Source organism: Sinocyclocheilus grahami, unplaced genomic scaffold (assembly GCF_001515645.1).
Source record: "Sinocyclocheilus grahami isolate Dianchi unplaced genomic scaffold, SAMN03320097.WGS_v1.1 scaffold2372.1, whole genome shotgun sequence".
Classification (NCBI taxonomy): domain Eukaryota; kingdom Metazoa; phylum Chordata; class Actinopteri; order Cypriniformes; family Cyprinidae; genus Sinocyclocheilus; species Sinocyclocheilus grahami.
The window spans coordinates 37,635-60,202 of NW_015507551.1; the positions used below are offsets into that span (position 1 = coordinate 37,635).

General features: G+C 46.1%; 1 protein-coding gene and 1 long non-coding RNA gene across 3 annotated transcripts in view; one reads left to right on the forward strand and one right to left on the reverse strand.

Moving 5' to 3' along the window:
* Nucleotides 1–5,263: 5,263 nt before the first annotated feature.
* LOC107574887 (methyl-CpG-binding domain protein 5-like) overlaps nucleotides 5,264–22,568 on the reverse strand; it is a 17,639-nt gene continuing 334 nt past the window's right edge. Inside the window, exons 1-10 of one of the 2 annotated variants that reach the window (XM_016261306.1) lie at nucleotides 22,089–22,568; nucleotides 21,518–21,620; nucleotides 18,676–18,856; nucleotides 16,699–18,284; nucleotides 15,529–15,841; nucleotides 12,947–13,164; nucleotides 11,834–12,850; nucleotides 11,441–11,514; nucleotides 7,561–7,636; nucleotides 5,264–7,461 (exon numbers count right to left, since the gene is read on the reverse strand). The exon at nucleotides 22,089–22,568 is cut by the window's right edge and continues 334 nt beyond it. In XM_016261306.1, coding sequence (XP_016116792.1) covers nucleotides 7,402–7,461; nucleotides 7,561–7,636; nucleotides 11,441–11,514; nucleotides 11,834–12,850; nucleotides 12,947–13,164; nucleotides 15,529–15,841; nucleotides 16,699–18,284; nucleotides 18,676–18,856; nucleotides 21,518–21,620; nucleotides 22,089–22,195 — 3,735 coding nt within the window. In that variant the 5' untranslated portion in view covers nucleotides 22,196–22,568 and the 3' untranslated portion in view covers nucleotides 5,264–7,401. Of the gene's footprint in view, nucleotides 7,462–7,560; nucleotides 7,637–11,440; nucleotides 11,515–11,833; nucleotides 12,851–12,946; nucleotides 13,165–15,528; nucleotides 15,842–16,385; nucleotides 18,285–18,675; nucleotides 18,857–21,517; nucleotides 21,621–22,088 lie in introns of both variants that reach the window. The other variant, XM_016261305.1, reaches the window with a different exon arrangement.
* LOC107574889 (uncharacterized) lies at nucleotides 7,466–9,206 on the forward strand. Its single transcript, XR_001607754.1, has 3 exons — nucleotides 7,466–7,527; nucleotides 7,805–7,994; nucleotides 9,140–9,206. It is a non-coding gene; the product is annotated as an uncharacterized lncRNA (long non-coding RNA).

Sequence of the window (22,568 nt, forward strand, 5' to 3'; positions counted from 1 at the left end):
GGGGGCGCGCTGCGCTTCTCTGCTCGAGAGTCAAACGAACGGATTTATCGGTGAAACGTAACACTGTGTTCTGTTAATGTTTCATGGAAGATGCCTAATATGTCCAAAGTCTAGAAAGAAGCGTTAACGAGCACTGAGGTGACTGTGATTCAAGTAAAAGATCATGTTTATTTTCCAAGTGCTAACAGTTGGTTTGTCCCTTAATAAGATAGCAGTTTCCTCTGAAAATGTTTTCTAGAGTCAGTTTGGTAAATATTTACTGACTCCGTTATTTAACAGTTCCAAAGTGTTCTTCTTAAAAACGAAGTTAAATAATAATCTTTTAAACGATGGTCATGTGCAAACAGGCAAGCATTTATAGTTGCAATAACACGCAATGATGATCCTTGTAGTTTGTGCATGATGATATGCTAAAGTGTGATCTGAGCAAATATGCTGGCAAACATCTGTAATCATTCCAAGTGACTGATGAAAAGCTACAGAACAGTCTTTCTCAGACCTTTTTCTGAACTTGGATTTTCTCTCAGATCAATCTGGATGACAAACCATTAGTTTCAAAAGTGGGCAGGCCACACAAATCTCTCTGCTGTTTTTTGTTAAGACCCTGCAGTTGTAGCTTGATTCCCAATCTGGCAACCACTTCATCGCCCAGCTGCTTGGACAGCCTGGAAATCTTTACAGCATTCTTCCACCTTTGAAACAGTACCAAGCTATGGAACATGTTATCCGTCTCTGATGCAGAGAAGCTAGATCATGCATTCAGGACCTCTAGACTGGATTACTGTAAAAACTATTAGGTGGTTTTCCTGCATATTCAATAAACGGAGTTAGTCCAAAATGCAGCTGCTAGATCATATCACCACAATGTTATCATCTCTACTTTAGCTACCTGTTAAGTTTTATATCTATAATAAATAATACTTCTACATAAGCCCCTAAATGGTCTGGCTTCATTGTATTTAACTGATCTTCTATTGCACTACAATCCATCACAGTCTATAAGGTCACAAAATTCTGGACTATTGATCGTACCAAGGATATCAAAGTCCATGAAAGGAGGTAAAGCTTTCTCTCATTTGGCTCCTCAACTCTGGAATAGCCTTCCTGATGATGTTCGGGCCTCAGACACACTCCATGATGAGTTCAAGGTTTTTCTCCAATACCTCAGCACTGATTTTTTTCCCCTCTTAACACAGTCACCACTGGCTTCTTGATTGTGATGTTTGAAACATGCATTTTCTGTAAAGCAGCTTCGAAACAATATGTTGTAAAAAGCGCTATTCAAATAAATGAATTGAAATGAATGCCAGGTCCTACATCATTTAGACTAGTCATATATAGGCCTATATCACCACATACATTAATCAAAGCAATTCAGCACAGTTTCTTCCAGATGTGTATGTACTGTTCTGCACTTCATGTTTCTGCTATCGCTTTGTGTGGTGTAGTCATGAAATTAATTGATCAATCTTTATGATGAATCTTTGATGTAAACCCTGTGAACCTAGTAATTAGTAGAGCCACATTTACATTAAAGAAAAAAAACTTTTTGGCTACTAATAAGGTGCCTGTGTGTGTGTGTGTGTGAGTGAGTGAGTGAGTGAGTGTGCGCGTGAGTGTGTGTGCGTGTGAGTGTGTGTGCGTGCGAGTGTGTATGTGTGCGTGTGCGTGCGTGCGTGAGTGAGTGTATGTATGCATGTGTGTGTGTGCGTATGTCTGTGTGTGCATATATGTGCGTGAGTGTGTGTGTGTGAGAGTGTGCGTGAGTGTGTGTGTGAGCGTGTGTGTGTGCGTCTGTGTGAGAGTGAGTGCGTGTGTGAGAGTGTGTGCATGAGTGTGTGTGCGAGTGTGTGTGAGCGTGAGTGTGTGTGCGAGGGTGAGTGCGTGTGTGAGTGCGTGTGAGTGTGTGCGTGAGTGTGAGAGTGTGTGCGTGAGTGTGTGCGTGTGAGAGTGAGTGCGTGTGTGAGTGCGAGCGTGAGCGTGCGTGTGTGAGCGTGAGTGCGTGTGTGTGTGTGTGAGAGTGTGTGCGTGAGTGTGCGTGTGTGTGTGAGAGTGAGTGAGTGTGTGTGAGTGCGTGTGTGTGTGAGAGAGTGTGTGTGCGTGAGTGTGTGTGTGAGCGTGTGTGAGTGTGCGTGTGAGTGAGCGTGTGTGCTACTAATAAGGTGCCTGTGTGTGTGTGTGAGTGAGTGAGTGAGTGAGTGAGTGTGCGCGTGAGTGTGTGTGCGTGCGAGTGTGTATGTGTGCGTGTGCGTGCGTGCGTGAGTGAGTGTATGTATGCATGTGTGTGTGTGCGTATGTCTGTGTGTGCATATATGTGTGTGAGAGTGTGCGTGAGTGTGTGTGTGAGCGTGTGTGAGTGTGCGTCTGTGTGAGAGTGAGTGCGTGTGTGAGTGTGTGCATGAGTGTGTGTGCGAGTGTGTGTGAGCGTGAGTGTGTGTGCGAGGGTGAGTGCGTGTGTGAGTGCGTGTGAGTGTGTGCGTGAGTGTGAGAGTGTGTGCGTGAGTGTGTGCGTGTGAGAGTGAGTGCGTGTGTGAGTGCGAGCGTGAGCGTGCGTGTGTGAGCGTGAGTGCGTGTGTGTGAGAGTGTGTGCGTGAGTGTGCGTGTGTGTGTGAGAGTGAGTGAGTGTGTGTGAGTGCGTGTGTGTGTGAGAGAGTGTGTGAGAGTGTGTGCGTGTGTGTGAGAGTGAGTGCGTGTGTGAGTGTGTGAGAGAGTGAGTGCGTGTGTGTGTGTGTGAGAGTGTGTGCGTGAGTGTGCGTGTGTGTGTGAGAGTGAGTGAGTGTGTGTGAGTGCGTGTGTGTGTGAGAGAGTGTGTGTGCGTGAGTGTGTGTGTGAGCGTGTGTGAGTGTGCGTGTGAGTGAGCGTGTGTGTGTGTCTGAGAGTGAGTGCGTGTGTGAGCGTGAGTTTGTGTGTGTGTGTGTGTGAGAGTGAGTGCGTGTGTGAGTGTGTGAGAGAGTGAGTGCGTGTGAGTGTGTGCGTGCGTGTGTGTGAGAGTGTGTGAGAGTGTGTGAGAGTGAGTGCGTGTGTGTGAGAGTGAGTGCGTGTGTGAGTGTGTGTGTGTGTGGGTGTGTGCGTGTGTGAGCGTGAGTGTGAGAGTGTGTGTGTGTGAGAGTGAGTGCGTGTGTGAGAGAGTGAGTGCGTGTGAGTGTGAGCGTGCGTGTGTGTGAGAGAGTGCGTGCGTGAGTGTGTGTGTGAGAGTGTGTGCGTGAGTGTGTGTGTGTGTGAGAGTGAGTGCGTGTGTGAGTGTGTGTGCGTGAGTGAGCGTGAGTGCGTGTGTGTGAGAGTGTGTGTGAGAGAGTGAGCGTGTGTGTGAGAGTGAGTGTGTGTGTGTGTGTGTGTGGGTGTGGGTGTGTGTGTGTGTGAGTGTGTGTGTGTGTGTGTGAGAGTGAGTGTGTGTGTGTGTGTGAGAGTGAGTGCGTGTGTGTGTGAGAGAGTGAGTGCGTGTGAGTGTGTGCGTGCGTGTGTGTGAGAGTGTGTGCGTGAGTGTGCGTGTGTGTGAGAGTGAGTGCGTGTGTGTGAGAGTGTGTGTGTGTGTGAGAGAGAGTGTGTGTGTGAGTGTGTGTGTGCGTGCGTGTGTGTGAGAGTGTGTGTGTGTGAGAGTGAGTGCGTGTGAGTGTGAGTGCGTGCGTGCGTGTGTGTGAGAGAGTGCGTGCGTGAGTGTGTGTGTGAGAGTGTGTGCGTGAGTGAGCGTGAGTGCGTGTGTGTGAGAGTGTGTGTGTGTGAGAGTGAGAGTGAGTGTGCGTCTGTGTGCGTGTGCGTATGTCTGTGTGAGTGAGTGTGTGAGTGTGTGTCTGTCTGTCTGTCTGTCTATCTATGCTTAAAATACTTTTGGGAAATGCAGTCCAGACTGGTACAGCATTTCGTTTAAACCCTCTACATGTCAATGAATGCTTCAAATCACACCACATGTCAATAGGACTGAGGTCTACTGTTTTTTCTCATCTGTCGGCAGCATATGGACCCACTAATACCCTTCCAAGGGAGGAAGACATATAAACCGATGGATTACGGCAGGCGGAAGAGGTAAGATGTTAATTTTACAGTCACACTCAACTGCAGCCGATTTAAAACAAAAAATGCTAGGGTCATTTTAGCACAAAATATAGTGTTACAAACAGAGGTTACATAATTTTTTTTTATTTTAAAGTAGAAAGTTGCTAGATTTATGATGTTATGGCAGAAATGCATCATCTTACCACACCTGAACAAAGCAGCAGTTTCTGCTTTAGCATTTCTCTTATTAATGATTCATGAACATGTTTGTGATCAAATGCAAATGCCTACAGAATCTCAGCTAAATGTTGTTTTTTTTCCTGGATTCTGAAACATGAATTTCTATTGATCTTAGTCTATCTTTTTCCTACATCCAATGAGAGATTGCAGTAATTATAGAAGAAACTTCAGGCCATAATAAACATTTGAGAGGACTGGATACACGTGAAATCTTGTGTAAAATAAAGTGCCTCATCCCATCATTAACTGTCTCAAGGAAACATTAATAAGTCACCCGAAAATGTACCTGCTTCTAGTACCTCGTTTTATTGGTCACCTCTGTTAGCAGTGATGAAGCAGACCGCTTTGCATGAAGGCAACCTTAAATTCAAAGGACTTTATATAAAGTGAAAAATGGTAGTTCACCAATTTCCAAAATTGAAAGAAATCATAATTCATGAATAAATTTGTCCATGAAATAAAAACAAAAATGTAACCAACAAAACCATTGCTGAAACTAAATTAAACCGAAAATCTAGAGTAAATTTGAAAATAGTAATAACAAAGCAAATATACTTTGAATAATTTCTGATGATCCATCATATAAAGCTACAGTAAAAACGCCAGTTTAATGACCAAGATTTAGTGACCAGATTTTAATTGAAACATTGGTGCAACATCATTTCAATGTCACATCACAGCATGACCTGTAATGTTCACAATATTTACAAAACTGCTGTTTAGGACATCTTAAAAAATAAAATGAAACCATAAGAAATTATGGACTTTAACAAACTAAGCCTAACAGCCACATCAAAGCTATCAGAAACAAACATAATCAAGTGCACAACATACTTTACAAAGTCGACTGCTGTAAAGTACATACTGGTGAGAAAATATATACTCAGATACGTATTGAAAAAAAATCTGAAAGGTTTGTAATACCAGTCAGATACCAATCAAAAAACAGCAAGCAAAGAGAATAAAATAAAAATGTCCACACACACACACACACACACACTCTCTCTCACTCTCACACTCAACATAATCAAGTGCACAACATACTTTACAAAGTCGACTGCTGTAAAGTACATACTGGTGAGAAAATATATACTCAGATACTTATTGAAAAAAAATACTGACATCAGAAAGGTTTGTAATACCAGTCAGATACCAATCAAAAAACAGCAAGCAAAGAGAATAAAATAAAAATGTCCACACACACGCACGCACAGAGGAAATGAAAGAAAAGGACTGAAGAATTGAAATGGAAAATGTTTTGGGCAACACTGACCACATGAACACAAAATGTTTTTGACCTTGAACAGTAAGACTTTCGCAGCATTGCGCTAACAACAGAGCCGACTTCACCAGCAGAGACGCACGAGCCGATCGAGTCTGTTCACGGGCTTGAACCATTTCTCCTCTGAAACACATTACAACGATATCTGCGCCGATATAGTTCCCAGTTCCACAGAATGGAAATATTGCACTTAATTTCGTAGTGAGATTTCTGTAAAGATCGACAACAAGGAGAGAAAACTCCCAATATCTGGTATTTAATCTGCCCTGCTTTAGAGTTTCAAACGGATGCAAGCTGATGAGTGTTTCACACAGCAATGTGCTGCGAATCCCACACATACCTATAGAGTTTACACACAAAAATAATTCAAATCAGCTCTTCAAATTGAGTTAGTGTTGCTGGCAGATGTTTACTCCAGTGATTCTGAGCACAATGCTGACCTCTGACCTGTTCCTAACCCATCTATGACCCCTAAACCACTACTGCCCCTCAGTGCTAAAGCCATTTACTAACCCTTCTGATCGTATATTCATGAAAGTAGAACAGACACAAAGACAAAAACAAACTCCTCTCACCTAAGTGACATTTCCCATGAATGCCTTTTAGAACAGTATGAGATTCAACAAACCGACAGCTCATCTGTGTCTTTCCATAATGCAGAATCAAACACACCACCACATTACTACACCACGTGGAGATACACGCAGTGGTTTTTCAGTTTGTGTTCCTGTTCTCGGACTGATTCTGACTCCTGACGTTACTGAGATGAAGTGATTGGTGTTCGGCTGGTCATCTCATGAGGCTCCTGACCGTCTTCATGTAGAGTCAATCTAATTTTATTTCATTACTGATATGACTGGAGGCTTCCATCATTAAGTGGACAGTGAAATTAAGATTTTCCAAAAGTACTGTTAAATTCTTGATGTGTGAAACTTTAACAGAGAAAATACTGAGTGCATCATGAAAGGCAAAGGAATAATACTGAAGTGTGTGTGTGTACAGAAGTACAAGGCTTTAGCGAGTATCTGCGCAGGGCCATATTATTGCCAAGTTTACTGAACATGTCAAATAAACAGGGAGTCCATGCGTCATTAATAACATTATAAGGCCCCTAGTTTTCCTCTTCGTTGGCCATTACAGTAAGAACGACTCCAATGAAACCTCACAAACCAGTGCTGTCTAACTCAAATACAACAAATCCACAAAGGAAAGACCAACATAACCATATAAAGACAAAAAAAACACAGCAAAATGACACGGGACAATTATAAACATATTCATGTATTAGTGTTTAGTGCTGGAAGACCTAAACTATATATATATATATATATATATATAGAAGCCCACAAGCTCGAGTCAAACCCGCATCAAACCCATTGAGCTGGTGAAGTCCACTCCGACACACACACACACACACTCTCTCAAAATACAACTCAAACTGAAGCTTAGAAAAGTCTCAGATTGACTCTTATTCATTGTAATGTCGCAGGGCCTTATGGGCCGATGAGACATTTCTGTTTTGTGTTTTGTACAGCTGAAGATAAAGTGTGCATTAAGTTGGCTTGTACATGTCATTATCCTACAGTATTTACACTTCTTCCCATGTTTTTACCATGAAATTTCTGTATTGTCTATATACACATCGAAAACATATCAGAAATATTTGGACTGTCTGTGTTCTTAAATGCAGTAATTTTTTTTTTTTTTTTGCATTTTGATATTTTTCCTTGTACACTAGAAAAAAATAGTTCTTCAACAAGTTGTATTTGTTGCCTTTTCTAATTGGCTGATCCAGCACCTGTCAGTCACTGGATGAGGGCGGAGCCACGATGAGCCGTCTGCTAGAGTGTAGCACCACGATCAAAGAGAGAGAGACACTGTCGCTGCTGTTATCTGGAGATCTTCCTCCTCTTGGGTTTGGGCAGCTTGACTTGACGATCCTGATGAACCTGCAGATCGACAGACAACAGCTTCACTGTATCATCCCTTCATCCAATCAAAACAAGCTCCATGATGTGTGTGTGTGTGTGTGTGAGAGAGAAACTCACAGTTCCAGACATCTTGTCCAACTCACTCATGGCCTCATGAATCGCAGCTTCTAAATGATGATTTAGTTTTCCCGCCCTGCGAGAGAGAGAGACACGAGATGCATTAATAGCGCACCTTTAAAAACAACAGACGTCAAGCCAAACTGCAGCACAATAACACAAGCGCTCAGAAAGAAACACAACATTAATGATTTGTACTATCTTAGTCTATGCATTATTGTTATTGACATTACTTTGTTGCTAGACAAGTCTGGCTCCTCTCAACATCTCAGCGCAGACAGAGTTTTTCATCGCCTGGGTGCTAAGCCCATGAACGTACCTGTTACTGTGACGTCATCCGGTGAGCGCTCGCAGAGGAGCATCAAGTGTTCCGAGGCTGAACAATAACGATCATTTTCCATCAAGTGGACATTTACGTGAGTCATTGAAACAATGTAAGTGTGCTTTGCTGCATTTAGCTAGGAGTATATTAGCTAGGAGCTTGTTTATTCACTCGAGCAGCAGATAGCAACTCACGTGTCCAAGTTCATCTGCCGTATTGTCTTCTTAATGTTTAATACTTAATTTCATAGTTTAAGTGATGTTTGTAAGTACTATATTTGAAGTATTTAATATTGTAAACTGTGTGGATTGACAGTTACACGTTGTTCTTCACATTTACCATTCGACTTAATGACGCAGTAAAATATAATGACCTTTCACCTACTTTTTCTCTGTGAGCTTCACAGGACACCTAGAGGCACTACATAGTATAATATTTAATTTCAGTACATGTTAAAGGGTCAAATGATGCGATTTCAAGTTTTCCTTTGTCTTTGGAGTGTTACAAGCTGTTTGTGCATACAGAAGATCCCTAAAGTCGCAAAGACTAAAGTCTCAAACCCAAAGAGATAGTCTTTATAAAAGTTAAGACTGGTCCACGCCTCCTAAAACGGCTCGTTCTAACACGCCCCCACATATCTACGTCACGATGTGGGAAGATTTGCATAACACCGCCCAAATGTTCAAGCAAAGAAAGAAGGAGTAACTTTGATTCTCGCTGTAGTATTGCTGCCGCCGCCGTGTCGTGAAGACGCTGTGTTTCGTTGTGAAAGAGGACACAACTAGAATTCAGTGGTTAAGTTTTATTTACAACACTGTTCCAGAACAGTACAACCCCAATATTCAAGTGTGTGCAGCACATTTTACGGAGGAAAGTTTCCTGAACCTGGCAAGGAGCGTAACATTTCCGTCACACGCTTGAGGTATTCGGCTAATCACAATGCACTGGATAGCTGGCCAATCAGAGCACACCTCGCTTTTCAGAACGATGAGTTTTGTAAAAATCGAGGCGTTTCAGAAAGGCGGGGCATAGAGGAGAAACAATAATGTACAGTATGTGGAAAATAATGTGTTTTTTGAACCTTAAACCGCATAAACACATTTCATTACACCAAATACACAACATAATGTTCTTTTTAGCAACATCATATGACCCCTTTAAATACTTAAAGAATATGATTGTAGATGATTATTTCTTGCCGATTATGATGAGTTATTGTTATTACTGTTTACTCATTGTTATCTTTGTTGTTTTCAGACCACATCTAAACAAATGTCCACTGTCTGAGACTTTTGAACAAGAAATTCCCTGACTGTGCTGTCAATTATTATCTTATTAAAGGGGTCATGTGATGCTGCTAAAAAGAACATTATGTTGTGTATTTGGTGTAATGAAATGTGTTTCTGCGGTTTAAGGTTCAAAAAACACATTTTCCACATCCTGTACATTATTGTTTCTCCTCTATGCCCCGCCTTTCTGAAAAGAGAAATGACAAACAACAAGCCCTACTCTACACTGCCCAAAACTCGCGTTTGAATCATCAGTGGCAAATCCTTTAAATATAAAAAACGTACTTACAATCTGTGAGTCAGAACAGTTGGCATTGTAGTCTACTCTCCCAGGATCAGTAAACGGTCCTCCATAAAATGTACAGCACACATCTGAATATTTGGGTTGAAGTGTTCTGGAACAGTGTTGTAAATACAACTTAACCACTGATTTCTAGTCATGTCCATTTTTGGAAGACCAAACAAAGTAGTTTTGCTTTCACAACGAAACACAGCATCACACACGGCAGCCTAGAGTGAGCGGAGGCCGGGGGCTAGAGTGAGCGGAGGCCGGGGGCTAGAGTGAGCGGAGGCCGGGGGCTAGAGTGAGCGGAGGCCGGGGGCTAGAGTGAGCGGAGGCCGGGGGCTAGAGTGAGCGGAGGCCGGGGGCTAGAGTGAGCGGAGGCCGGGGGCTAGAGTGAGCGGAGGCCGGGGGCTAGAGTGAGCGGAGGCCGGGGGCTAGAGTGAGCGGAGGCCGGGGGCTAGAGTGAGCGGAGGCCGGGGGCTAGAGTGAGCGGAGGCCGGGGGCTAGAGTGAGCGGAGGCCGGGGGCTAGAGTGAGCGGAGGCCGGGGGCTAGAGTGAGCGGAGGCCGGGGGCTAGAGTGAGCGGAGGCCGGGGGCTAGAGTGAGCGGAGGCCGGGGGCTAGAGTGAGCGGAGGCCGGGGGCTAGAGTGAGCGGAGGCCGGGGGCTAGAGTGAGCGGAGGCCGGGGGCTAGAGTGAGCGGAGGCCGGGGGCTAGAGTGAGCGGAGGCCGGGGGCTAGAGTGAGCGGAGGCCGGGGGCTAGAGTGAGCGGAGGCCGGGGGCTAGAGTGAGCGGAGGCCGGGGGCTAGAGTGAGCGGAGGCCGGGGGCTAGAGTGAGCGGAGGCCGGGGGCTAGAGTGAGCGGAGGCCGGGGGCTAGAGTGAGCGGAGGCCGGGGGCTAGAGTGAGCGGAGGCCGGGGGCTAGAGTGAGCGGAGGCCGGGGGCTAGAGTGAGCGGAGGCCGGGGGCTAGAGTGAGCGGAGGCCGGGGGCTAGAGTGAGCGGAGGCCGGGGGCTAGAGTGAGCGGAGGCCGGGGGCTAGAGTGAGCGGAGGCCGGGGGCTAGAGTGAGCGGAGGCCGGGGGCTAGAGTGAGCGGAGGCCGGGGGCTAGAGTGAGCGGAGGCCGGGGGCTAGAGTGAGCGGAGGCCGGGGGCTAGAGTGAGCGGAGGCCGGGGGCTAGAGTGAGCGGAGGCCGGGGGCTAGAGTGAGCGGAGGCCGGGGGCTAGAGTGAGCGGAGGCCGGGGGCTAGAGTGAGCGGAGGCCGGGGGCTAGAGTGAGCGGAGGCCGGGGGCTAGAGTGAGCGGAGGCCGGGGGCTAGAGTGAGCGGAGGCCGGGGGCTAGAGTGAGCGGAGGCCGGGGGCTAGAGTGAGCAGAGGCCGGAGGCTAGAGTGAGGAACGGCCGGAGGGCTAGAGTGAGCGGAGGCCTGGGGCTAGAGTGAGGAGCGGAGGCCGGGGGCTAGAGTGAGGAACGGGCGGAGGCTAGAGTGAGCAGAGGCCGGGGGCTAGAGGGAGCAGAGGCCGGGGGCTAGAGGGAGGAGAGGCCGGGGGGCGAGAGAGGGGAATCCAGCGATCCACAGCGCAAAGTTGTTGTATTTCCTCAGCAACCAGCACAGATCAGCTCCAGGCATGACGAAGCCATAGAATGAAGAAATCTGAGAGCATCTTAAAGATGAGCTTGTGCTTGATCTCAGATCAGCTCTACTGCTTGAGCGAGATGGTCTTATCGTGGTAACATCAACTTACTATTTCACTAACCCTTAAACAGCATGTGAAAACTCAGACACACCATTTAACATTCTCACTTGTAGATGTTTTTTTTTTTCCTAGAGTGAGTGTTGCACTATTTCTTCAATCGAGATAAATTTTAAATCTTTGGTTGCCCCTCCTGTTCGGCTGGTTTGAGCATCTCCTTTTAACCTTTTTTTTTGTAGATATTTTGTAGATGTTTCTTTACAATTTAGGCTTCTAGGATCGCTGATTACAGACACTTACTTCCTGTTTTTTTTGTTGGCTCTGTCCAGCACCTGAAGGTCTTGTGTTAGTGTTTTCAGCTGCTCCGGTTCCACCTAAAAAGAGTTCAAACAGCAGATCTGTTACCTCAACAGCAGAACCCAGAAAACCTACTGTCTGCTATATTTACTACTGCAGTTGAAGATTTGAAATTTGACCTAAATCTTTGATCTAAAAGCCCTCATAATCCAGACAAACACTGACAAAACCACTGAGACAAATCTCACTGAAATGTTTGGGCTGCTGCACTAGCCACTGCTTTACGGCAAAATGACATATGATGTTTCTGTATCATATTTTCACGTTGCACAATAATTGACTTTTGGGTAAGGCACCTTCAAGGGCATATAGACAGGACAAGGCAGCGTCTCTTACCCTGGCCTGTTCTGACAGTTGCATGCTGGGATTGCGCCCATGCTCTTCTCCCATCAGTTTGTTCGGCCAGGGCGGGAAGCCTTTGATCGGCCAGACCAGCTCGCTCACATTGAAGGCCCGAGGCCTGTAGTGCAGCATCTCTGCTGAAGGAGAGTCTGGGTGCCGCAGCTCCTCCTCGCTGCTGAGGCTCCTGGTGTCCGAGGGGCTGGGTGCACAGTGTCCGTTAAAGTGCCCGTTGAAGTGAGTGTAGTCTTTGAGCAGCGGCCCTTCCAAGCTGGTGGAGGATCCGGGCGACTGGTCATCTCCGGTGAGCGGCTCCCCGTATCCTCCATGAGGCAGCGCTCCATTGAGCTCTAGCCGTTCTCTGGCGCGGTGGCTAAACCGCAGGCTCGCGCTGTCGTCTGTCTGAGCGTCGGAGGCTGTCTCCTGCAGACACTCCATCACGGTTTTTCTCTCTCTTTTGCTGCTGCATGGACTGCTGTGCACCTGGGTGGAGCACTCCAGAAACTCCTCTCCTCTCCAGTGCGCGTGGTTGGGCTCGTCCCAGTGCGGGCGAGGTGTGGCGGCGCTAGGCGAGCGGAAATACGCGTGCGTGTCTGCGCCGTCAGGCGTGTTCTTGCTTTGCTCGGAGCTTCTGCGCGTGTGGTTGGGCAGCTGCATTCGGCCGGGGTCCGTCCTCTCGGATCCGCGCGGCGCGTGTATGACCGCGTTAACGGCATGAGGCAGGCTGAGCGGCGGCCCGATGGAGGCGGTGAAGGCACTCATGGCGCTGAGCGCGGGGACGGGACTGGCCTGTGTGCTCACGCCGGTAGTGATGGTCACATGCATGCCTTTGCCAGCGGCGTCCACCACCGCTCTGTAGATCGCATCCACAGACTCCACCGAACTCTGGCCTCCAGAGGCTCCCGCCATGGAAACGTCAGCCTGACCCTGCAGCTTCTGCAGAGCCTCTCGGTACAGACCTGCATCTCCAGAATGAGAGCTCATCGCAGGCTGGCCGCCGTCAGGCATGCAGCCCTGAAAACAGCAAAAACCACACAAACAAGAGTACGTCACTTAGAGCAGGCTAGCTACAGTCAAGGAAAGGACTGTTTACTGGACTGAGTGAGTCACCTGATAATCCTGGTACAGGCAAGGCAAGCTGTTGGAGTTGGGAACATTACTGTCTGTGAAAGGAGCCGTTGCAAAGGAATGCCCCTGGCCCGGATAAGCAGAGACCCCGTGCATGCCCTGCAGTGTGGGGTGATGGTGGTACATGTGCCCCGCGGCCGCCGTCACGCCGCTCATCTGAGGAGTGTTAGCGATGCTGCAGCTCAGCGATGCCGCCTCGCCTGTTAGCAACAGAAGTGTTACCAGTCACATCTCCAAATATGACCATACACAGAGGAAATAAAATATGGAAAAGAATGCAAGCAGGATGTTTAAAAAGTACAACCACAAGATGTAAAACAATATTATATTTTTAGCATAAGACTAGTGTGATTTGATTACTAATCTTGTAACTTTAAATGTCCAAATTTACGCCATGCTAGTAAAGCCACTAAAACTAAAAAAATAGCCACATGTAAACAATTGCAGATATTTCATTATATAATTACTTGAAGGCTCTTCAAAAGTGTGAAATACTTGCTCAATATCCCTCAAGATCCACTGTCCTTCAGGTGAGCTCCAAACCTGATCAAGATAATCACGAGGAAACTACAGCGGAGTTTGATCAGGCTGGACTCTGCGGGACATTGAGGGCTAGAGCTGGAACAAGTAGCTTAAGTTTATAAAATCCAGCATGTTTATTGTGAGCGTGTGTTTAGTTTGCTGAGCTGCAGATCAGTGTGTAAAATTCTGTTCTGGATGATAAACGGTGTGTGGCGGCACAATGAATGCTAACGCATGATGTGCGTTCAGTGTGTAATCAAGCTTAAACCTCACACTGAACTCATGCACATCCACTGAAATGAAACGCATGTTCGACAGCAGTCGTGTCGTGTTGCATAATGAATGCTGCGTGTCACAGAATGACGGCCACTGCGGACAGTGTGTGTGTGATCTACTGCCAGCGGCTGCTGGGGAGGTTGCCATGGAGACAGCAGTGAGATGACTGGTAGTGCTTTCCAAGGTATGATTCACTCACACACACACACACACACACACACACACACACAAATACATGACTGAACAGGTCAGGGAAGATGTGTGTACACAGGGTATAACACAGGTTTTTAACCGTGTGAGTGCAAGTGCTCTAGCAAAGAAAATAGAAACAGGCCTGAAGCAGAACATGCTAGCACTGCATCTGTGCAGCGTTAGCAAAAAAAAAAAAAAAAAAAGCAATTTACATGCATGCATTGAGGACACAACCTCTTCTTTTTTAACCTCCGTTTCTTACAGTCTAACAAATCATTGAATTTGAATTTTAAGTATGATTATGACAACGAATATTATTAAGACACATTATGGTGAGCTGACAGCAGGTAATCTGCTCTCCAATGTAATTAACTTAGATAGATTGACTTAATGACAGAGATTTGAACACTGTTTTCAAGTGACTCTCATAATGATCAAAAGATGCTGCACACATCAGCAGAACCTGCTTACAGAATACGACTCGTCACTTCAGATCAGATCAGAAGGAAGCTGGCATGTAGTGCTGTCAAACGATTAATCACGTCCAAAATAAAAGTTTTGTTTACATAATATATGTGTGTACACTCACTGTGTATATTTATTATGTATATATAAATACAAACACATGTATGTATATATTTAAGAAAAATATGTTATGTTTATATAATAAATATATTTATATATAATATAAAATATAAGAATATAAATATATATATGCATATACATGTAAATATTTATAAAAAATATATACTGTATGTGTGTGTATTTATATATACATAATAAATATACACAGCACACATAAATATATTATGTAAACAAAAACTTTTATTTTGGATGCGATTAATCGTTTGACAGCACTACTGGGATGGAACAGAAAATCCTGCTTATTGTTTATGCAAAATTAAAGAAAACATGGAAAAGGCCAGTTTTGCCTAGAGGGTTAAGCCATTTTTACCCTTGATTTAGTGCGATTATAAGAACTGACTCGTTGGTCTTACGAATTTAGCTATTTAGCAGATGATTTTATCAGTTTGAACTTATGTTATATAGCGGTGAATATAGTTTAAAAGGTGTTTGTGTGTGACTATATTCACTATATAACAGCTCCAGCAACTCACATATTCATTATAACATCATAACATATATCAATATTTAGAGTGGTAGTTAATACAAAACTGAATTTAGCAGGGCTCAATTTGAGAGTTTTTTTCCAGATCTACTGCCCTGCAAAAATGTTCAATGGCTTGTCACAAAAAAATTAAAATCAATTATTGTTTTTAAGCCATGTGAACGACTGCTTCCAAATCATTAGAAACATTCTTTTTCCTCTGGCCCTGTAATTAGAAACTGCACACCAATCAGCTAAGATCAACCTAAAACCTAAAACCTGGGCTGAGGTGGGCGATATCACCAAAATCTTACATCACCATACAGGTACTTTTATTTCAATATAATGATATTTATGTTTGAAATAAGGGTGTCATGATGCCAACATGTTAGATAGTAGTGAAATTTCATAATTCTCAATACCAATTTGGTTTAACCATCATCAAGACGCTGGATATTCTCCTCACCTCGGTCATCAGCGCCGCTGGGCAGCATGCAGGTGATGTTCGGCGGGACGCGCTGCTGAAAGTGAGCGCTCGCGTGTCCCATCACATGGCTTCCGCTGTGGTTCACGGGTCCGCAGTTTCCCATCGCTGTCGCCTGCATCTGGTTCATCATGCCTGGATACTGGCCCTGGGCTGGGAGCGCCACAGACTCCGCGCCGGGGCAGAGCATGGCCTCCGTCTGTCCCTGCAGCCGCTGCTGGACCCGTGCACTCTGAGGCCCCGCTCCGGAGACCACGGCCCCCTCGCTAAAGTGTGCGCGGCCTGGGTTTCTCATGTTTGAACTTATGTTATATAGCGGTGAATATAGTTTAAAAGGTGTTTGTGTGTGACTATATTCACTATATAACAGCTCCAGCAACTCACATATTCATTATAACATCATAACATATATCAATATTTAGAGTGGTAGTTAATACAAAACTGAATTTAGCAGGGCTCAATTTGAGAGTTTATTTCCAGATCTACTGCCCTGCAAAAATGTTCAATGGCTTGTCACAAAAAAATTAAAATCAATTATTGTTTTTAAGCCATGTGAACGACTGCTTCCAAATCATTAGAAACATTCTTTTTCCTCTGGCCCTGTAATTAGAAACTGCCACCAATCAGCTAAGATCAACCTAAAACCTAAAACCTGGGCTGAGGTGGGCGATATCACCAAAATCTTACATCACCATACAGGTACTTTTATTTCAATATAATGATATTTATGTTTGAAATAAGGGTGTCATGATGCCAACATGTTAGATAGTAGTGAAATTTCATAATTCTCAATACCAATTTGGTTTAACCATCATCAAGACGCTGGATATTCTCCTCACCTCGGTCATCAGCGCCGCTGGGCAGCATGCAGGTGATGTTCGGCGGGACGCGCTGCTGAAAGTGAGCGCTCGCGTGTCCCATCACATGGCTTCCGCTGTGGTTCACGGGTCCGCAGTTTCCCATCGCTGTCGCCTGCATCTGGTTCATCATGCCTGGATACTGGCCCTGGGCTGGGAGCGCCACAGACTCCGCGCCGGGGCAGAGCATGGCCTCCGTCTGTCCCTGCAGCCGCTGCTGGACCCGTGCACTCTGAGGCCCCGCTCCGGAGACCATGGCCCCCTCGCTAAAGTGTGCGCGGCCTGGGTTTCTCATGTGGGAACTGTGGTTGCTCAGAGACTGGAGTAGCTGGGCCATTGACGTGTTGGAGGGCAGTCGAGAGGTTTTTCTCATAAGCTCAGTGGAAGGACAGGGTGTCCTCATGTTGAAGAAGCTGTTCTCGTGGTTGGCAGCGTTTGGAGGAAGCTTGCGCTTGCGGAGAGGGTCGCGCTGCTGCGCCATGAGCTTGTCCCGAAGCGCCGCGCGTCCGCTCTGGCCCTCGCGGCTGGGCATCATCATGGAAGGGTTGGGTGGCAACATGGGATTTAGAGTGTTGTGGCCTTCGACAGCCCTGCTAGCATCAGACGTCCCTGCACTCGACACACCTCCCATGAGCTTGTTTTGATTTGCTAGCTGTGCTTTGGCGGCCGCTGAGAGGAGACTGCTGGCAGGGAAAGAGGCAGCGTTGTGTTGTTTAAGGATCTGGTTCAGTGGCATTCCCAAAAGGCCCGGGTGCTCCTTCTGCGGGGCGTGCGGATACATGGGGTTGTGCTGAGCACTCATCCCGGCCAGCAGCTGGCTGGGCACGTCTTTGTACTGGTGGAGAGCATCCGGTTTGCTAGACGGGCTGGAGGGCAGAGCAGGCCGGGGCGAGCTCATGGAGGACCTGGGCGAGCGCGGCGGGACCTTCATACTGCTACAGGGGGGAACAGCGAAGGTTCCCTGCTCCGAGGAGGTGGAGGAGGAGCGGGAGCGCTGCGGAGACGCCTCCATGCGGCCCAAGACCGGCCCGGACATGTGCACGGGAGAGGTGACGGGCGACGGGGAGACAGAGGCGGTGTGCTGAGTCCTCTGCATGTGACCCACCGGCCCCGGCTTCACCGAGGGCAGAGGCAGGTTACTCGGCAGCGGGACGATGGCGGGGGGGATGTTTACATTCATCATTGGTACCTGAGAGTGGACGCTGGGCTGGAAAGCGGAAGGGTTGGGTTTACTGGGAATCGGATCCAGGATGCCGAGAGGGTCCTTCTCGGAGCTCAGCTGCTTGCTCTGCAGGGCACAGGCGGGAGCAGACGGGGCCTTGTGATGAAACACAGTCCTGCTGGAGTCCATGCCCGGCGGGTAGCTGCACAGGGGCTTCTTCATGATCGGGCTCTTGTTGGGGGCCGGAGGGGACAGAGGCATGTTAGTCCTTCCAGCCATGATGCAGGACGACTGGGCAGCGGGCGAGCCATGCATCATGACTCCAGGAGAAGACAAAGGGATGCGGCGGCTGCTGCTGTGCATGGCCCCGGGACTGCCGGTCCCCTGGAAGCCGCAGGGGGTGTTGCGCACAAACCCATCAGGACTGCCGAGAGCGTCTGTTCGTGGGGACAGAGAGCCGTCCCCGAAGGTTTGCGAGGGAGGGCTCAGCATGTGCACGCTGCGGTAGGGGGACTTGGGCCCCGGCTCTCTGCTGGCCAGCCTCTGCCGGGAATACACAGGGAAAACCTCCTGCTGCTGTGAGCCGCACGGATCCGGAGAGAAGTGCCGCTGCCCCGCCGCCATCATCGCCTTGAACGGGTTCTTACATTCGGGCTGGCCCTCGTGGGTTTTATTCCTTATTGCTCGAGGCTGTGCGTTACGGGTCACAGACGTCACACCTACAAGAAGAGCGAGAGCCGCTGTCAGTCATTTCAGGTGCAGAATGGGATGCGAATGCTCAGGGTTTCCTAGCGAGGGTATTTATGAGCCGCTAGGGGTTTTCTGCTAGAACTGCAGTGAGTTCCTGAGATTGTCATTAGTTATGATATTTGCCATTAAAGGTAATATTGTGACATTCATTATATTTATCAATAGGTTAGCATTACTTAATTAACAACAAAGGAACCCCTGCAACAATGCACAGTAAAATTAATCAAATAATGAGAAAAAACATTCACAAGTTTAAAAAGAGGGAAATATCAAAGATTCATCACTTCTCCATAAATGTTCTTATCAATTTCACACAAAAGCGAAGCAATCCTTCGCTAGAGTAATCCTCTGTTGTCATACGTGTGCCTCCGCCGGGGCTGGTGAGCGTCAGGGACGGACGCGGCAGCTCCATGCTCTTATGCAGCGTCGCCACAGCGATCAGCTTTCTCTTGTGGATGCAGAGCTTCGTAACATCCTCATCGCTCTTCACATCCTCCGCAGTCCTCTGCTTCACCACCGCACCAGGATCAAAATTGAAAACCTGAGAAAACAGACATTTCAGACCAAGACTTGAGTGTCGGCATGAAGTCACAGTTAGTTTTGTTTATTTGATGTGACATTTAGGCAGGGGCGGACTTAAGCAAATTTCAGGTATGGGGCCCTAACACAATAACTGTGTCCTTTTAACAAAGAGCGCTCGCTCTATAATCACTAAAAGCTCTATTCACTTCAGTTTATCACGATCTCACGACATTCCGTTAATCAGTGAAGCTTTCCACACTGCACAATCAATCTCTTATTTACATCGTATCTACACGTCGTTATAAAGAGAGGATTCGCGAGCTTGCAGAACTCAGCACTGGACAAAAACTGAGTGAGTGAGTGAACATTTGACGCTCTCCAGAACACAAATATGTTTCGCCAATATCAGATGGGGCCCCCGGATTCCCCCAGGGCCCTAAGCGGCTGCTTACCTTGATTATTTGTTATGTCCGCCCCTGCATTTAGGTGCGAGTAAATCTCAGTCAATGGCACCACACTGATTACAGGAAGTTAACCTCACATCCAAACAGTTAGGGGTGGGCGATATGAGCTAAAATTCATATCACGATATTTTACACTGTCCAGGTGATAGATATTATATTGCGATATGAGAAAAAAAAATTACAGGTAAAATATTTTAACCTTGTATAACTAGAAAAAGTGAGGGATTGGACATAAACCTGAAAATACTTTTTTTATTGTGCCATTGTTTTTCTCAAAAAGTGCAAACGTGCAACATGAGGTAGGCCTGTATGAATTAATTTAAATTAAATATTGTGTGTTTGAGTTGGCCGGTGGTTCCCAAACTTTTTCTGCCGGGCCCCCATTTTGTAGAGAACAATATTATCAAGGCCCCCCACCCCTCCCCTTTTTTTTTTTTGGAAAGTCTCTTCTACTCACGAAGACAACATTTATTTATTAAAAATACAGTAAACACTGTAATATTCTGAAATATTGTAAATTTTAATGATCTATTTGAATGTTTTAACATATAGGCTACTGTATTTCTGTGATGCGCAGCTGTATTTTCAGCATCATTCCTCCAGTCTTCAGTGTCACATGATCTTCAGAAATCAGTATAATATGCTGATCTGCTGCTCAAGAAACATTTCTGATTATCATCAATGTTGAAAACAGTTGTGCTGCTGAATATTTTTGAGGAAACAATTTTTTCACTATTCTCTTTGAATTTGATTTGAAATTGTTCTTTGTGTCAGAGCGCTGGAGTTGGTCAGAAATAGAACGGGCATCAGGTTACTGTCATGGGTTTGTCGCGTCGCGCCGCATGCACAGCAGAACATCACTGGGCTCTATTTGCTTTTGTCTCATCGCGCCGCTCGCGTCTGCTGTAGACACCTTGTTTTGGTATTTGTGAATCTTAAGTATATTCATCATCTGCTTTACGTTTATCTGGCGCTGGAAGCCCTTTCACAAACTGGTAACTTTCATGCTTGGAGCAGAACCATGCATCGTTCATTTATATTTCTACATGGCTCCCTGCAATACAACTCTGATTCTTCAATCACGCCATTATTGATACAACCACAACTGCTACAACTGATAACGGAGCACTCAAGCGAGTACTGCCAGTCATGTTGAGGTCATTAAAATATGTCAAATTAATATTTTGCGCTCAATTATTTACTTATCAGACAAATGGCCGCATGATAAGCTGGAAAATTACGCAGTGGAGTCTTTATCACCCTGCAGAGGTTTCTTTTGCAAAATAATCTGCTGACTGTACACGATCCCTCAGTTTGGGAACCACTGGAGCAGGAGATTTGTGCTCTATTAATTTGGTCTGTTACGATGCTGTGTTTGATTACTAATGCCTGTGTAGTACAGCGTTGCACACAAAGGATAAAAACGTTAAGCCTCGACTCTTTATCTCATTTGTGTTAAAATTTGCAAAGCTTACCAAATTGAACAAAACTACATAAATGCAAAATTTGAATTCATGAATATATAACGGTATCCACGGTATAGCAAGATCCATATCATGGAACAACATAATACCGGTAGTCACTTTCATACTCAAAAAAACTGTCAAAATGCATTGCAGAATAAAAAAACAGAATAAAACACAGCAAACGCACACAGAGGAAATCAATCCGTAGGCGGATATAACAACACTTTCAGCCTGAACAGCCCCATGTTTTCATGATACAGCACTAGCTGAAGTTTCTGCTACCTTTCAAAAAATTAAAATAAAAAAAAGACTTGTGCTTTATTTTGATGGCACTCTTTTTGTTCTCTGTGTTTCTTAAGTATCTGATTTTTTTAATGACTAAAGTCGTAATGGTTCATTAAGAGAACATCTGAATGAATTGAACTGAATTACACAATTACTACAATTCAGGCAATTCAGATTCAAAAGAGTGATTCGTTGCCATCGCTCGTTCTGATTTTAAACAGACGACAAAAATGCATATTGAAATTTTCTCATGTACAATGCTGTGTTTTAGTTCAGTTGGAGCACATGTGATATGTGACGGTTATAATCGAACAGCTGCAGGCTCCTCTGAACGAACACAAGTAGAGGAAAGATCTCACAATAAAATACAGCACAGTGATTTATCATCAATGACGATGTACAGTGTGGCTTTAGGAAAGATGTCCAGATTGTGTGAAATGGGCAGCATTACGTCGGAGTACTGACCTTGTGGAGGACGAGAGGACACTCCAGACCACACTTACACGTGCCATCGGTCAGCAGGTACGACTTCAGCTGCTCGAGGCAGGACAGCACTGATCCACTCGGACTAAACACACACACCAAATGATCACAATTACAGTAAAATAATGTTAGACACTTTCTACACATAAATGCTGTGTATGCAGAACTACGTGAAATGACATGCTGCCCACCGGAACCCTCCAGAAGAGGTTCGTTCGCTTTGGGCAGGTAACTTATCAGGATCAGAACCAACACAATGAACATCTGATGTTGATCTAGAATGCATTTTTTCTCCCTACTTTTTTGCAGTGGCTCAGATTAAGCCATCGATATGAGAACAGGACCAAATCACGACGCGTCTTAGCGTTTTTGTGTCAGCTGCAGTTTCACCGAACCTCATAAATGATGCTGTCGCATCGACGAAAATATATTTTTAATACAAATAATGCAAAATAGTGATTCACGGCTGTTAGGAAATGTTTATGGATGGTTAATTTCGGCAGGAATGAATGTGGACCCTGGCGATGCATGTTCAGACAGAGCAGGTCCATACCTGATATACAGGACCCCCGAGGCCTCCACCTTGCGCTGCCAGCCGATGGGCACCTGGGCGAGCTGACCTCTGCCCTCAGCACCCTCCCTCTCTTTTCCTCCATTCATTTTTCTGGATCAGTGCAAAACTGCTGGTCAGAGATCACACGCTCTTCTCTGTCCCGACACAATGTCTCATTCTGACGCTCAGAAGAGAGAAGACGAGCACAACAGGACCGCAGCGAGACGCTCACAGCGCAGCCCAGAGGAAGGGCCGCATTACTTTGCCACTCGATGCAGACAGGAACTCCGCCGCTAGTGTCTGAGCAATCAAAGCCATGAGAAAAGAGTCTGAAAGCGCTTCTGATCTGGACATAAAAGCACCTCAAATAAACACATGGAAAGAGTTGCAGCTCCCAGCAGGCCGAGGGTCAGGCGTGGCGTTCACAGCAGACAGCGCACCTCACGATCTGCAGACGCACTGCTCATCATGGACCGTTCA